The sequence below is a fragment of the Lithobates pipiens genome, unplaced genomic scaffold (assembly GCF_037356315.1).
Source record: "Lithobates pipiens isolate NorthernLeopardFrog02 unplaced genomic scaffold, aLitPip1_a1.2 Scaffold_8, whole genome shotgun sequence".
NCBI lineage: Eukaryota > Metazoa > Chordata > Amphibia > Anura > Ranidae > Lithobates > Lithobates pipiens.
This window is the reverse complement of record NW_027507903.1, coordinates 125,699,217-125,714,271: the sequence shown is the minus strand read 5'-3', so window position 1 is coordinate 125,714,271 and position 15,055 is coordinate 125,699,217. Positions and strand designations below refer to the sequence as shown.

Genomic DNA, 15,055 nt, shown 5'->3' with positions numbered 1-15,055 from the left:
GACCTGAAGGGCCTGGTAAGTGAATTTGGGGGAACCCCACGCTTTTTTTTTTTTTTTTTTATCAATGACTTTCAATGACTGTTATCTGTATTACGGGGAGCCGACAATTCATTATAGCCACGATTGCTTTTAAATTACTTTTTTTCCTGCAGAAATTACACTTTGTGCAGGAACAGTTCTAAGCACGGGAAACATGCGCTTCTTAACAGGCATTCTATATACACCCCCCCCCCCCCCCCCGGTACGAAATTTAAAGGAATATTACACTTTTATTGTTTCACTTTAAACATTATTAAAATCACTGCTCCCGAAAAAACTGCATTGATATGTATGAATCTGGGGCAGGACCCAGGTCCCCAAACACTTTTTAGGACAATAACTTGCATATTAGCCTTTAAAATTAGCACTTTTAGGGTTCTAAAGTTCACACGAAGTTTAGGTCTGTTTGCAGGTTCTGGTGCGAACCGAACCGGGGGGGGGGGGGGGGGTGTTTGGCTTATCCTTAGTGGTGGACAGTGTGGTGGTGTTGCCACAACATTGGAAGGCCTCACAGGCCTCACGGGCCCTGCTGTGAAATATTAGATCAAGAATTGTAACTACCGTATATACTCGAGTATAAGCCGAGATTTTCAGCCCCTTTTTTTAGGCTGAAAGTGCCCCCCTCGGCTTATACTCGAGTCACCGCTGTCTGCCTACCCGATCAGCGTGTCGTGCAGACAGACGGCGGCCATTCCACTATTCAAAAGCCGCGCCTCCCTGTCTGTGATAGGCGGAACACTCAATTTCCCAGCAGTCAGTGGTCCGCCTATCACGGACATCCGCTCATCCTCATACTACGGACGAGGATGAGAGGATGTCCGTGATAGGCGGAACACTGACTGCTGGGAAATTGAGTGTTCCGCCTATCACAGACAGAGGCGTGGCTTTTGAACAGTGGAATGGCCGCCGTCTGTCACAGACGAGGAGAAGAGGTGCGGGGATCCTGGCATGGCCGCCGTATGTTTTTACATGCAGATCGCTGCAGAAGGACACAGGCTGCAGAAGGACAAAGAGGCACAGGACACAGGTAGGCTGGACACAGGGATGGACACAGGGATGGACACAGTGATGGACACAGTGATGGACACAGGGATGGACACAGGGATGGACAGACATGTCTCACCCTCGGCTTATACACGAGTCAATAAGTTTTCCCATTTTTTTGTGGTAAATTAGGGGCCTCGGCTTATATTCGGATCGACCTATACTCGAGAATATGATAAGGTAATGCCGCTGTTAAACAGGGGCTGAAAAATTAGGCCTAAGGCACTGGTGCTGGTACCACAACACTGCAACCCCTCACAGATACTCTAGTTGGAGTGCAGGAATGAGCCCTGCTGCAAAGTATTGCATCAAAAATTGTAATTACATGCCCCTGTTAAACAGGGGGCCGAAAAAATTGGCCTTAGCCACTGGTGGGGTGCCCAGAACCAAAAATGTTCTTACAAGCTATCAGCATGAACATTGAGGAGGAAGAGGATAGTCACTCAGCATCAGCATAGGCAGTCTTCAAGGGATCTCACATTTAAAAAAAAAAATATTTGGTTACATCAGCATCAGGTGCTTGGTAGCTGGTGATCCAAGAGTGATTCATTTTTATGAAGGTCAGCCAATCGACCTATTCAGTGGACAGGCGCACCCTGTGATAGGTTACAAAGCCTCCAGCAGCACTGAATGTGCGCTCTGAAAGAACGCTGGATGCAGGACTGGCCAGTAGCTCAATTGCATACTGTGCAAGCTCTGGCCAGTGATCCATCCTCAAGACCCAGTAACCCAGAGTATTTTCGTGGGAAAGGTTTCCAAGTCTGATCTTGCCCCTAGGTTTTCCTGCACCATGTTAATCAAACACTGGTGATGGTTTCTGGAATCGATCATACCTTGGGCTGCGGACTAAAAAAATTGTCTGAACGCATCGGTCAGATGACCACCTTCTCTACCACTCCTTCTGTGACTGACCGAAGCCTCAGCAACACGTTGTCCAGGAGGACCAGGAAATTGTAACCTCCCAGGCTCTGGAAACGCATTTCACAAACCTTTCTGCAAGTCTTCCCAAAGATGTTTCATCCTCTGCTCCCTCTGCGATGGCAAGATAAGGTCTGCAACCTTACCCTTGTAATGTGGATCAAGGAGGGTTGCCAGGCAGTAATGATCCCTCTCCTTGATACCACGAATACGAGGATCCTTTCGCAGGCTTTGCAGGATCAGTGAGGCCATGCAGCATAGGTTTGCTGAGGCATTTGGTCTGGAGTCCTCTGGGTCACTAAGGATGACATGATCCACAGCCACCTCCTCCCAGCCAAGTACAAGTCCATGGGTTTCATCGGACTGTAAATGATTCCTTGAAGACTGCTGCTGATGCTGAGTGCTAGGCTCCAGCTCCATGCTGACACAATCCTCTTGCTCCTCCTTTTCCTCTTCCTGTGTGATCGGCGGGCACGCAGGAACACTGTCTGAATAAAGGGGGCCTTGAGAGGTAAGGAAGTCCTCCTCTTCCTGCTTCTGTTCTGCCTCAAGTGCCCTGTCCATTATTCCACAAAGTGTGTGCTCCAACACGTGGACAAGAGGGACAGTGTCACTGATGCATGCACTGTCGCTGCTCACCATCCTCGTGACCTCCTCAAATGGTGACAGGACACTGCATGCATCCCTGATCATGGCCCACTGACATGGAGGAAAAAAACCAAGCTCCCCTGACCCTGTCCTGATGCCGTAGTCGCACAGGTACTCATTGATGGCCCTCTGCTGCATATGCAGCCGCTGTAGCATGACCAACATTGAGTTCCACCAGGTGGGCATGTCACAGATTAGGCGGTTCCTGGGCAGGTTAAACTCCTTTTGGAGATCAGCCAGCTGAGCACTGGCATTATATGACCGGCGGAAATGCACACAGACTTTCCTGGCCTGCCTCAGGACATCCTGTAAGCCCGGGTACCTTCCCAAGAAGGTGTGCACCACCAAGTTAAGGATGTGAGCCAAACAGGGCACATGGGTCAGTTTTCGCCGTCAGAGGGTGGAGAGGAGGTTGGTGCCAAGGTTGAGATTTACTTTGAAATGCTGCCCCAGGCGTTTCGAACGGACAGAAGCAAAGTAGGTTTTGTGATATCTTTGCTTTCTGAGAGAGCCTTGGCCTGGGCAAACCCTCTATGGGAGACGCAAAAACCTGTTGTCTTGAGTTACCCTGACTTTGTGGCCTCTTTTAAAAGGGTATTTGACATTCCCGCATGCTCCACTTCTGCTGCCAAGTGCCTCATGTCCATCAAACAGAGTACGAGAACTGTTGCCGACTACGCCATTGAATTCCGTACTTTGGCAGCAAAGGTTGCTTGGAACAATGAGGCCCTCGTGGCTGCTTTTTCTCATGGTCTCTCGAATTCCATCAAGGCTGAGATAGCAGCCCGAGATATACCCACTGAGCTGGAGAGCTTGATCTCGTTTGCCATCCTCATTGACTCCAGACTCAGAGAAAGATCTTCTTTGAAAGAGCGCTTGCGAAAGCCTCCTGTACGTTTGCCTCCAAGCTTTGCAGTCCCACCCGCGCCTCCCTCAACTCCCATGCCTCCTGGTACCGAGTCGGTCAGTTAAGATAAACCCATGCACTTGGGCTTCACGTGTCACTCTGCAGATGAGAGAACCATTAGGAGGAGGGAGAGATTGTGCCTTTATTGTGGCCAGGCAGGTCACTTTTTGAAGTCTTGTCCTACCCGTCCAGGGAACGCCCGATCCTTGAGGCCCTGTCATGGACAGACCTTAGGTGGAGTTGTTTCATCCCCAGTTATCCAGAAGGATAAGCCCTTGGTTTCGGTCACCCTTTCTTGGGCTGAGTTGTCCATCGAGATACAGGCTCTAATCGACTCTGGGACTGCAGGCCTGTTCATTTATGCTGCCTTTGTATCTCAGCACTTGATTCTGCTGCAGCTGCGTGACACTCCACTTGCTGTTAAGGGCTCTTGATGGGAGACCTCTACAGCCTGCCCATGTGACTCATGAGACGGTTCCGTTGTCCATGGCAGTAGGGGTTCTTCACCATAAGATAATCCAATTCCAAGTAATTTCCTCACCTAGGTTTCTGCTGCTTATTGGTTATCCTTGGTTACAGAGGCACAACCCCTCTTTTGATTGGCTCCATGCTGAGGTTCTCTCCTGGTCACCACAATGCAGTGAGACATGCTTCCTGAAGTTATCCAAGGTCCTGTGCACCTCTTCACTCTCTTCCCTGCCGGAGGAGTACCACGATTTTAGCGATGTCTTTGACAAAGGTCAAGCCGGTAGTTTGCCTCCGCACTGGTCTTATAATTGGTCTTATGAATTGACCTTCAACCTGGTGCCATACCCCCTCGTGGCTGGGTTTACCTTTTGTTGGTCTTGGAGGATAAGGCCATGTAGGAGTATGTTGCTGACGCACATTCTCCAGGTTTCATCCGCAAATCCTTGTCTCCTGCTGGTGCTGGTTTCTTCTTTGTGAAGAAGAAGAGCGGAGAACTGAGACCTTGTATTGATTATAGGGGTCTCAATTGTGTCACGATTAAGAATGCCTACCCAATTTCGTTGATTACAGAATTATTTGACCGCCTCAAGTGAGCAACGGTTTTCACAAAGCTTGATTTGAGAGGGGCATACAATCTTGTGCGGATTAAGGAGGGTGGCGAGTGGAAAACTGCGTTTAATAGCAGAACAGGCCATAATGAGTACCTGGTAATGCCTTTTGGCCTTTGTAATGCCCCCGGCAGTTTTACAGGAATTTATTAACAATGTCCTCCGAGATTTGTTGCAGTTATGTGTGGTGGTTTATCTTGATGATATCCTCATATTTTCCAAGTCCCTGGAGAGCCACCACACAGATGTCTGTTGTGTGCTTCATAAACTGAGAGAGAACAATCTCTATTGTAAACTGGAGAATTGCGAGTTCTATTGTGAATAGGTTACATTCCTGGGCTATGTCATTTCCACTGCTGGTTTTTCGATGGACCCAGAGAAGCTTTCGGCAGTCCTACAGTGGCCTCCACCCGTGGGTTTACGTCCTCTGCAGCGTTTCCTGGGCTTTGCCAACTACTATCGGAAGTTTATTTGCAACTTCTCTTCTCTGGTCAAGCCCCTGACTGATATGACCAGAAAGGACGGTAACCCACAGAGTTGGTCTCCGGAGTCCATTAAGGCCTTTGAGACTCTCAAGGCTGCCTTTGTTTATGCTCCTGTGTTGGCACATCCTAACCCTACGTTGCCTTTTATCCTAGAAGTGGATGCTTCTGAGACTGGAGTTGGCGCCCTTCTGTCTCAACGCCCTATCTCTGAGAGCACTATGTATCCGTGTGGCTACTTTTCCAAGAAATTGTCCCCTGTTGAGTGCAATTATGAGATTGGTGACAGAGAGCTGTTGGCGATCATTTTAGCCCTGAAAGAATGGAGACATCTCCTTGTAGGTACCACTGTGCCTGTTCTCATTCTTACTGACCATAAGAATCTCACATTCTTGTCTGAGGCTAAGCGCCTCTCTCACAGAAGGGTGCGATGGGCTCTTTTCTTGTCGAGTTTTAATTACATTGTCTCATTCTTACCTGGTACTAAGAATGTAAAGGCTGATGCCTTGTCACGACAATTTTCCTCCACTTCCAAGCCGGAGTCGATTCCGGTTCCTGTGATTCCTCATGATCGTATCTTGGCTACAATTCGCACCAGTCTCCTTTGGGTGACAAAATTCTTGCTACTCAGGTCCATGCTCCTCCTGATAAACCTTGTGACTGCTACTTTGTCCCAGAGAGTCTTCGTACTGCTGTGCTCCAGACTTACCAATCCCCCAAGGCAGCTGGCCATCCTGGGAAGAATCAACTCATTTGGGCCATTTCCCAACATATTCTGGTGGCATGGTCTATGTGCTGATCTAGCCACCTTCGTAGCTGCTTGTTCTGTGTGTGCTCACAAAAAAAATAAAAAATAAACAAAGAAAAAAATATTTTTTTACAAAATTTCTGGTCTATTTTCATTTATGAGGCAAAAAATAAAAAATCCAGCGGTGATTAAATACCTCCAAAAGAAGCCTCTATTTGTGTGAAAAAAGGACACAAATTTCATATGCTCCAGTGTTACATGACTGAGTAATTGTCATTCAAAATGTGAGAGCACCAAAAGCTAAAAATTGGCCTGGTAAGAGTTTTTTTTTTTTTTTAATAGTCAGCAGCTACAAACACTGTAGCTGTTGACTTTTAATAAGCACACTTACCTGTCCAGGGTGCCCGCGATGTCGGCCGCCGAAGGCCGATCCATCCATCAGATCGGGTCCCAGCGCCGCCCTTCGAACTAAGGTAAACAGGTAGTGGAGCCTTGCGGCTTTACTGCCCGTTTCCTACTGCTCATGCATGAGTCACACGGCGATTTGTGAATGGCCGGCTGTGTTCCCAGAACACAGTGTGCCTCATTCCCCAGAAGACAATGCAAGGAGGAGAAGAATGAAGATCATCGCGGAGTAGGAAGTGGGAAATTAGGATGATCTGCCTAGCAACAGCCATTTCTGGTAAGTAAAAAAATGCTTTTTCCCGATTTTTAGGAGTATTTTTATGTCATTTTTTTTTTAAGGTGGACCTCTGCTTTAAGTAACCTCTTGATTTTCCAAAGAAGACTAGCACGCAAAAAAAAAAAAAAAAAAAAAAAAAAATGATCCTTCATCCGATAATCTCATTGTGTGTACCAGGCATTACTCTCTCCAAAATGGGAACAAAAGTTTTGCCTTTAGTTCTACTTTATTTATCAGATTTTTTTTCCATTACTTGTACTTTATTCACTGTATACCATATAGGAGATCTGTTATTTACACTGGAGACGGGTCTGGTGAAGTCAGAGATCAGTGTGAGTCCCTGTTATTATTCATGAGAAAGATATGTGTTAGCAAGCATGTGCGCTCAGCAGAGTGACAGCAGAGTGACAGAACAGAGCTCCGCCCTCCTATCATCTACACCACGCCTATGTGTGACAGTCCGCTCTAACGCCACTCCTTCCCTCGTTACGTGACCCGAGCCATCTGTACGCCTGCTGCAGCTGAACAGAGAGGTGCGGGGATTTAAATGTGATTGGTGTGTGTATGTAGAGGGAACGGGACGGGTCCTATAGAATATCATCTCACCATCCATGCATTGATCTCATACTGCCATCTCTCTGCAGTACTTATTGTGAGCACCATGTATTTCCTCTATAGCTGCACTTCTATATAACTGTACTGAGTGCCACATCCCAGCACTCCCTCTTCTCTCCGGTCACTGACCTCTGATCAGTCCCTGCACTCTGCATTATATGTCTATGAGGGTGATCTGTATTATATGTCTATGAGGGTTATTTGTGTTATATGTCTATGAGAGTGATCTGTATTATATGTCTATGAGAGTGATCTGTGTTATATGTCTATGAGGGTGATTTGTGTTATATGTCTATGAGGGTGATCTGTATTATATGTCTATGAGGGTGATAATTGTGTTATTGTACAGGCATGGTGAAAGGAGAAGAGTCCCCAGCATCATAAGAGATCTCATCATGTCCCCCTGGATCTTTTTCCTGGCTGGCTTCCTGCTCTGCTCTGCTGATCCCTCCTCAGGTCCTCCCAACATCATCCTGATATTTGCTGATGACATGGGATATGGAGATCTGGGTGTCTATGGGCATCCCACCTCCCACACCCCTAACCTGGACTCAATGGCCGCTAGAGGACTGCGCTTTACAAACTTCTACACCACCGGAGCCGTGTGCTCACCTTCCAGGTAATAATTAGATGGGGTAACTATTGGCTTTCTTTGGATGTTGGTTGCTCACTGACTCTTTGGGGGTTATTTGCTAAAGTCAAATCCAGTTTACACTGAAAGTGCAGTTGGAAGTACAGTCACTCTCAATCTAAAGGGTAGATCTGAAATTAGGGGAAGCTCTGCTGATTTTATCATCCAATCATGTGCAAGCTAAAATGCTGTTTTTTATTTTCCTTGCATGTCCCCCTCGGATCTACAGCAACTTTACTTCCAAGTGCACGTGCAGTGCAAAGTGGATTTTCCTCTAGTAAATAACCCCCATACGTATGTTTAAAAAGTATTGCTCTTTTAAGATAAAACAGAACCGAAAATATCAGAACAGAACAGAAAGTATCATCTTGTAGTAAGTAATTTGTATACAATTTTATTATTGATAAGAAAAGCAGTAAAATAAATCCCCCTACCAGCAACCAACCCCCCCCCCCCCCGAAAAGATCCCCAAAGGCAACACTAGACCCAACAACAACAGAACACCCAGCAACAATAGACCCTCTGCAACAACACCCCCCCCCCCCCCCAGCAACAACAGATCCACCCCAAACAATAGACCTCCACCAGCAACAATAAATCTCCCAGTAGCCAGTAAAAATATACCTCTCCCTCAACAGTAGATCCCAACCAGCAACAATAGAACCCTCCAGTGGCAGCTGGAGCTCCTATTTTCTAGTGGCGGTAAACAAGCCATCTGAATATCACACCCCCTCGTTGCCCCATCCGTCTATCAAACCCCCCACCCCCACAGTCGGTCAGTCAAAATTCTCTCCCCTGTCTATCAAAAAAACCCGCACTTACCCCACCTGTGTCTGCTCCTCGGCAGCTTCCCCCAGGACCCGCTTCCTGATTAGCCGGGAGGCAAATCGGGAAGACTGTCACACAACTGGGTGGGATCAGGGTGCAGTGCTCTTCGCCCCAAGTCTACCCTTTTTTTAAGCCAATTAGAGCCTCAGGCTCTAATCATGTGCTTCAAAAAAAATGTAAATCCATGCGTCTGGCACCCTGCATGTATATTAGGCGCCAGGTGCAGAAATTAGGGGGGCGGTGCCCCTGCGCCCCTAATGGAGTGGCTGCCGTTGGAACCCTCCCTCAAATTCCCCCCACCAGCAACAATAGATTCTCCAACAACCAGCATCAATGGACCCTCCAGCCCACCCCAGCACCCCTGGCCATTACATACATTTAGTGCTGGAGGTGCATTCCCCTATATTCATGCTGGAAGAAAAGATTTTACATATATATATATATATATATATATATATATATATATATATATATATATATATATAATTCTTATACTAACTAGGGCTAACAGACTTTCTGTCTGAAAATCTTCAAAACAGTCTCTGATCTGGGTCTGATGATATTTACCAGATTCATCCTCTAATGGTATATACAGTATATCTCCTCTAATAGTATGTACAGTATATCTTTTCTGTCTGTTATTCTCGGTGGATTCGAGATTTTGCTCCCTAACCATATAGTTGGTTATTTATATTTACCACTGCATAGAGACATTTAAGAATAAATTGTCTTTTTTTTTAAAACTCCACATATTAACTAAATTTATACATCACACTTTTTTTAATGTTATTAGAGCCAGTTTAGACCGGAGCCAATTAACCTACCAGCATGTCTTAATAATGAGTTCCCACTTTCCTCTGACCTCTGACAGGTTAGCCCCAGGTTGTACCTAGTAGACGTAGTAGTCATAAACAGTCAGGAATCTAGTATTTTTAGAAGAACGCTAGTAATGGAAGCCAATACACTTCTCTTGTAACCTTTAAGTGGATGGGAACAAAAAAAAACAGTCTCCATGGAGGATTCGTTTTTTGTATACCCTGTTTCCCCGAAAAGACCTAGCGTGATTGTTGGTGATGGCTGCAATATAAGCCCTACCCCAAAAAAAAAGCCCTACCATTTTCCCCGAAAATAAGCCCTACCCTGAAAATAAGACTTACAAGGACTTTAACTAGGGCTTATTTGGAGGGTAGGGCTCAGGTAAGTATTAGGGGGCTGGGAGGGACACGGGGGGGGGGGCTTTTTATCTTAAACTAAAAAACATTCTGCCTTTACAACTCCTTTAACCTTTTTCTACCTTCATTTAACAATGGGAAAGAATAGGAATAGCATTTATAGGGCTATAATGTAACAAATCATTTATGTATATTATGTTTTCAGGTCCGCTTAGAAAAGGAAATGTTTTAGTATGAGTTCTCAGTTTGCTTGCTACTTTTCGATTTGGTTCATAATGGTTTTAATGGTCATCTTAAAGTATAACTAAAGGCAAAACCTCTTTTTTTTTAGTTTTGGATAGAGTGGAGATGGATTAAAACGCCTGCCAGTTTTTTATGCTGTCTCTGCCACTGTTAAAGGAGAAGTATGTGTTTGGGTTCATTCCCCCCATTATACTTACCTAGGTGGAAGCAGCACCGTCCCCCTGGTGCCTCTGCACTGAGAACAGAGCCATCGAACTTCGCCGATAGCTCGGTTCTCTCAGCTCCCCGAGCAGAGTGCTGCTGACTGTCAATCAGCAGCTCTCCTTCTCTGCTCCTCCACGCTCACCGGAGCGCTGAACTGTGAAGGGGCGGGGAGCGGCCATCTCAGCGGCTCGCTGAGAGGCTAAGACACCTATCAGTCCAGGCACCTGGCGGATCCAGACTTCCAGAGTGGGGATGATGTGGTGCAAGGACTGATCTGTGTGATGTCAGCAGAGAGCGGACTTCAGACCGCTCTCTGCTGAAAATGGAGTGCAAAACGAATTGCACTCCTGTGACCCATAGGAGAAGCCCAGCCAAACAAGCTCAGGCTGGACTTCTCCTTTAAGGAGATGCACCCTCTTTTTGTATTGTTTACCATTATCACTGAAAGTTAAAGAAAACCCTGAATGTTGGGTTGTCCCCAGAAAGGTAATAGAGGGGAAATCTTCCAATGAGGACTCTAGTTCTGGTGACCTGGGGGTCCCCAAGGAAATCCCTTAATTTTCAGGGATTTCCTCTCACTTCCTGTTTGGCTATGGGATAGGAAGTGAAGAGAAATCACTGCAATGGTACACAGATGGCAAATGGAAATCTGGCAAGGGTTATAAACCTCTCTTACTTTATCCAAAATGAAAAAAATGTTTTACCTATAGTTCTACTTTAATGTCTTTCTTTTCTCTATCCTCTAGAGCCAGCCTCCTGACAGGTCGTTTCCAAACTCGTTCTGGAGTGTACCCTGGTGTATTCTACCCCAGCTCAGTTGGAGGTTTGCCTCTCAGTGAGGTCACCATTGCTGAAGTATTACAGTCCCGTGGTTATGTCACAGCCATGGCAGGTAAATGGCACTTGGGCCTTGGGCTGAATGGGACTTTCCTGCCAACTCGACAAGGGTTTCAGCACTTCTTGGGAGTTCCCTATTCCCACGATCAGGTATAAAGCTTCTGCAAAGGTGACGTGACTATTATTTGTAACCCTCCTAGTCAGCAAAGTGTATCCACACAACGAGGGGGATGTAGTAAAGACTTTATTAGGATTACAGTATATGTGTTTGTTAATTACTGACAGCTTACACCAGGGATGTCCCACCTGCGGCCCATGACAGCTATGAATGCGGCCCAATTCTATCATACACTTATTTAAAAATATAGACCCTTTTTGGTATTTGTTTTGCAAAAACGCGTTTACACTTAAAGTGATATTAATGTCTTGTTTTTTTTTTCATCTGTAAAAATAACAAATATGTTTACTTCCTCTGTGCAGTGGTTTTGCACAGAGCAGCCCAGATCCTCCTCTTCTCGGGTACCTTGCTGGCTCTCCTGGCTCCTCCCTCCTGCCAAATGTCCCCACAGCAAGCAGCTTGCTATGGAGGCACCCAAGCAGAGTTGCTGCTCTGTGAGTCCATTCAGACACGGAGCTGCAGTTCCACCCTGCCCCCTCTTACTCTTCATTGACTCACTGACTTTGACAGCAGCGGGAGTCAATGGCACCCGCTGTGTTTCTCAGCCAATCAGGAGTGAGACTGTTAGTCCATGTTAGTGTCCCATAGACTTTAACGGTGTTCTGGGGCTTTCGAATTCACCATGAACACCGCATAATGTTCGCTGTTCAGCAAGCACCCAACATCGGGTTCATCCCTATTTTCAAGGATGAAGCACACAAAGGGCAAAATTAGAAGCAAAATATCTGAGAATTCACTGAGAATTTCTACTACAGTACCTGCCACCAATATTGTGTTTCCAGCACGATGGGATCGGGCTGGAAATCACCGCTGTGAGGTTGTGCTTCTCGTGCTCACCACCCCCCATAAGATGCAGCGTATCCATAGGAATGTATTGGGGGAGCGACATAGCTCGGCGCTGGCTCCCGTGAAGGAGGCTCGCGGGTGTTAATCTCGCTGCTAACAGCGCCGAGATTGACACAGAATCGGCGGCACCCACTGTACTTCCATCGAACCAGATATTGATGTTTTCGTGTTTTTGTTTATCAAAAACAGATAATCGTACTAGTTTTATGTTGCCCTCTTCTACTTTTATATTCAAACATATTACAAAAAAAAATTGTTCTATTACATAAATAAGTACTTGATCTATATCCATGATTGTTAACTTGTAATATGCCTGACTTTTTCTGCTCATCAGCTATCCTTATTGTTAGTGTATTTTATGTGTGGCCCAAGACAACTCTTCTTCTTCCAATGTGGCCCAGGAAGGTCAAAAGTTTAGACACCCCTGCCTTACACATTCATTAGCAGTGGGCTTTGCTATTACATAGCAAGACTAGAGAGGGAAAACTGTGCTGTAGTAATAGTGCGTTAAACGGTTTTAACATTTTAATTTGATGCTGAATATGACTGTGAGTGTTCTTGGATCTATACAGAGCTAAAATGGATTGGGAGTGGGACAAGGAATGAGTTTGGGCACGGGTCAAACCCAGAAGGAATCTCAGTGCTAGGCCAATCGGCTACTGCTGAGTTATTCCCCACACCGTGCTGCATGTTAAAAAAGAGGCTGAGATGTTCATGACATCATTGACCTAACATGGCCATGTACATTCCCTTTCCTTTGCGTATGTGCAATTGCAGGTCTGGGGATGCCTTGGCCACAGCTAATTGGGCCAGCACATGGGTTCAGACTCATTCCTGGTTTGGATGCTCAAAACTGATATTTTGGTTTTTCCTAGATGGCAGCCACTTGATTTTTGTCTAAAGAGTCATGAATCAGATACCTTTTATTTTATTTTATTTTATTTTTATGCTGTTTAAAAAAAAAAAAAAATGGGTCACTTTTATTCCTATTACAATGAATTTAAACATCCCTTGCAATAGAAAAAAGCATGACGGGTCCTCTTAACCACCTCTATACAGTGCACTTACACCCCCTTCCTGACCAGACCAATTTTCAGCTTTCAGCGCTGATTGTTGAATCAGCGCTGAAATTATTGAATGACAATTACTCAGTCATGCAACACTGTACATATATGAAACTTGCGTCCTTTTTCCCACACATATAGAGCTTTCTTTTAGTGGTATTTAATCACTAGTGGGTTTTTTATTTTTTGTGCTATAAATAAAATAAAACGTAAATTTTGTGAAAAAAATGCCTTTTTCTTTGTTTCTGTCATAAATTTTTGCTAATTAGTCATTTTTCTTCATACATTTTGGCCAACATTTATACTGCTACCTATCTTTGGTAAAAATAACCCACGTTAGTGTATATTATTTGGTCTTTGTGAAAGTTATAGAGTCTACAAACTATGGTGCCAATCGCTGAAAATTGATCACATCTGATCAGGCCTTCAGTACATCAGGTGAGTCTCATTTCTTGAGACACTAACAAGTCAGGAAAGTACAAATACCCCCCAAATGACCCCTTTTTACAAAGTAGACATTCCAAGGTATTAAGTAAGTAGCATGGTGAGTTTTTTTAAAGAGGGATTCCACCTACAAAAAAATTATTAAAAGCCAACAGCTATAAATACTACAGCTGCTGACTTTTAATAAATGGACACTCACCTGTCCCGGGGTCCAGCGATGCCGGCAGCCGAGGCCAATCAATCGCTCGGCTCTCGGGTACTGACGCCACCATTCTAGGTGAGGGAATCAGGAAGTGAAGCGAATCGGCTTCACTTCCCGGTTCCCTACTGCGCATGCGCGAGTCGCAATAGGAATTGTCCGCGGCAGGCAGGACAGGAAGAGGCATAGACTCCCACGGGAGTCTATGCCCGGAAGTGTGTGTAAATACCTGTCTTTGACAGGTATCTCCACCCCCCTCCCCCCTGAAAGGTGCCAATTGTGACACCGGAGGGGGGGAGGGTTCCGATCAGCGGAAGTTCCACTTTAGGGTGGAACCCCGCTTTAAGTTGTCATTTTTTCCCATAATTCTTTGCAAAATGAAATTTTTTTTTATTTATTTTTTTTTTTTACAAAATTGTCATATTATCAGGTTATTTCTCACACACAGCATATGCATACAACAAATTACACCCCAAAATACATTCTGCTAAGTTTTTGGAATATGTGGAAAAAAATTAAAAAGCATTTTTTTTACACAAAATCGTCAATTTATAAGATATTTCTAACACATAGCATGTATATAGCAAAAATGACACCCCAAAACACATTCTGCTACTCTTCCCGAGTATGGTGATACCACATGTGTAGGACTTTTACACAGCCTGGCCACATAGAGAGGCCGAACATTGAAGTAGTACGTTCAGGCGTTCTAGGAGCATAAATGACACATCTCATTTCATTCCTACCTATCACACTTTTGAAGATCCTGGACCACCAGGACAGTGAAATTACCCACAAAATGACCCCATTTTGGAAAGCAAACACCCCAACGTATATTCTATGAGACATGGGCTGCAAATAGGTACTCGGGTACTCTGATGGGCTGGAGATAGGTACTCTGGTACTCTGATGGCCTGGTGACAGGTACTTGGGTACTCTGATGGCCTGATGACAGGTACTCGGGTACTCTGATGGCCTGATGACAGGTACTCGGGTACTCTGATGGCCTGGTGACAGGTACTCGGGTACTCTGATTGCCTGGTGACAGGTACTCGGGTACTCTGATGGCCTGGTGACAGGTAATCTGATGGTTTGGTGACTGGTATTTGGGTACTCTGAAGGGCGGTGACAGGTACTCATATGGACTGTGACAGGTACTCGGGTACTAAGATGAACTGTGACAGGTACTCAGATGAACTGTGACAGGTACTCAGGTACTCAGATGAACTGTGACAGGTACTCGGGTACTC

General features: G+C 45.4%; 1 protein-coding gene across 3 annotated transcripts in view; it reads left to right on the top strand.

The window, feature by feature from the left end:
* Positions 1–6,964: 6,964 nt before the first annotated feature.
* ARSA (arylsulfatase A) overlaps positions 6,965–15,055 on the top strand; it is a 46,229-nt gene continuing 38,138 nt past the window's right edge. Inside the window, exons 1-3 of one of the 3 annotated variants that reach the window (XM_077472701.1) lie at positions 6,965–7,077; positions 7,509–7,778; positions 10,984–11,224. In XM_077472701.1, the coding sequence (XP_077328827.1) occupies positions 7,555–7,778; positions 10,984–11,224 (465 nt within the window). In that variant the 5' untranslated portion in view covers positions 6,965–7,077; positions 7,509–7,554. Of the gene's footprint in view, positions 7,197–7,244; positions 7,330–7,508; positions 7,779–10,983; positions 11,225–15,055 lie in introns of those variants that run through there. The other 2 variants (XM_077472700.1, XM_077472702.1) reach the window with 2 other exon arrangements.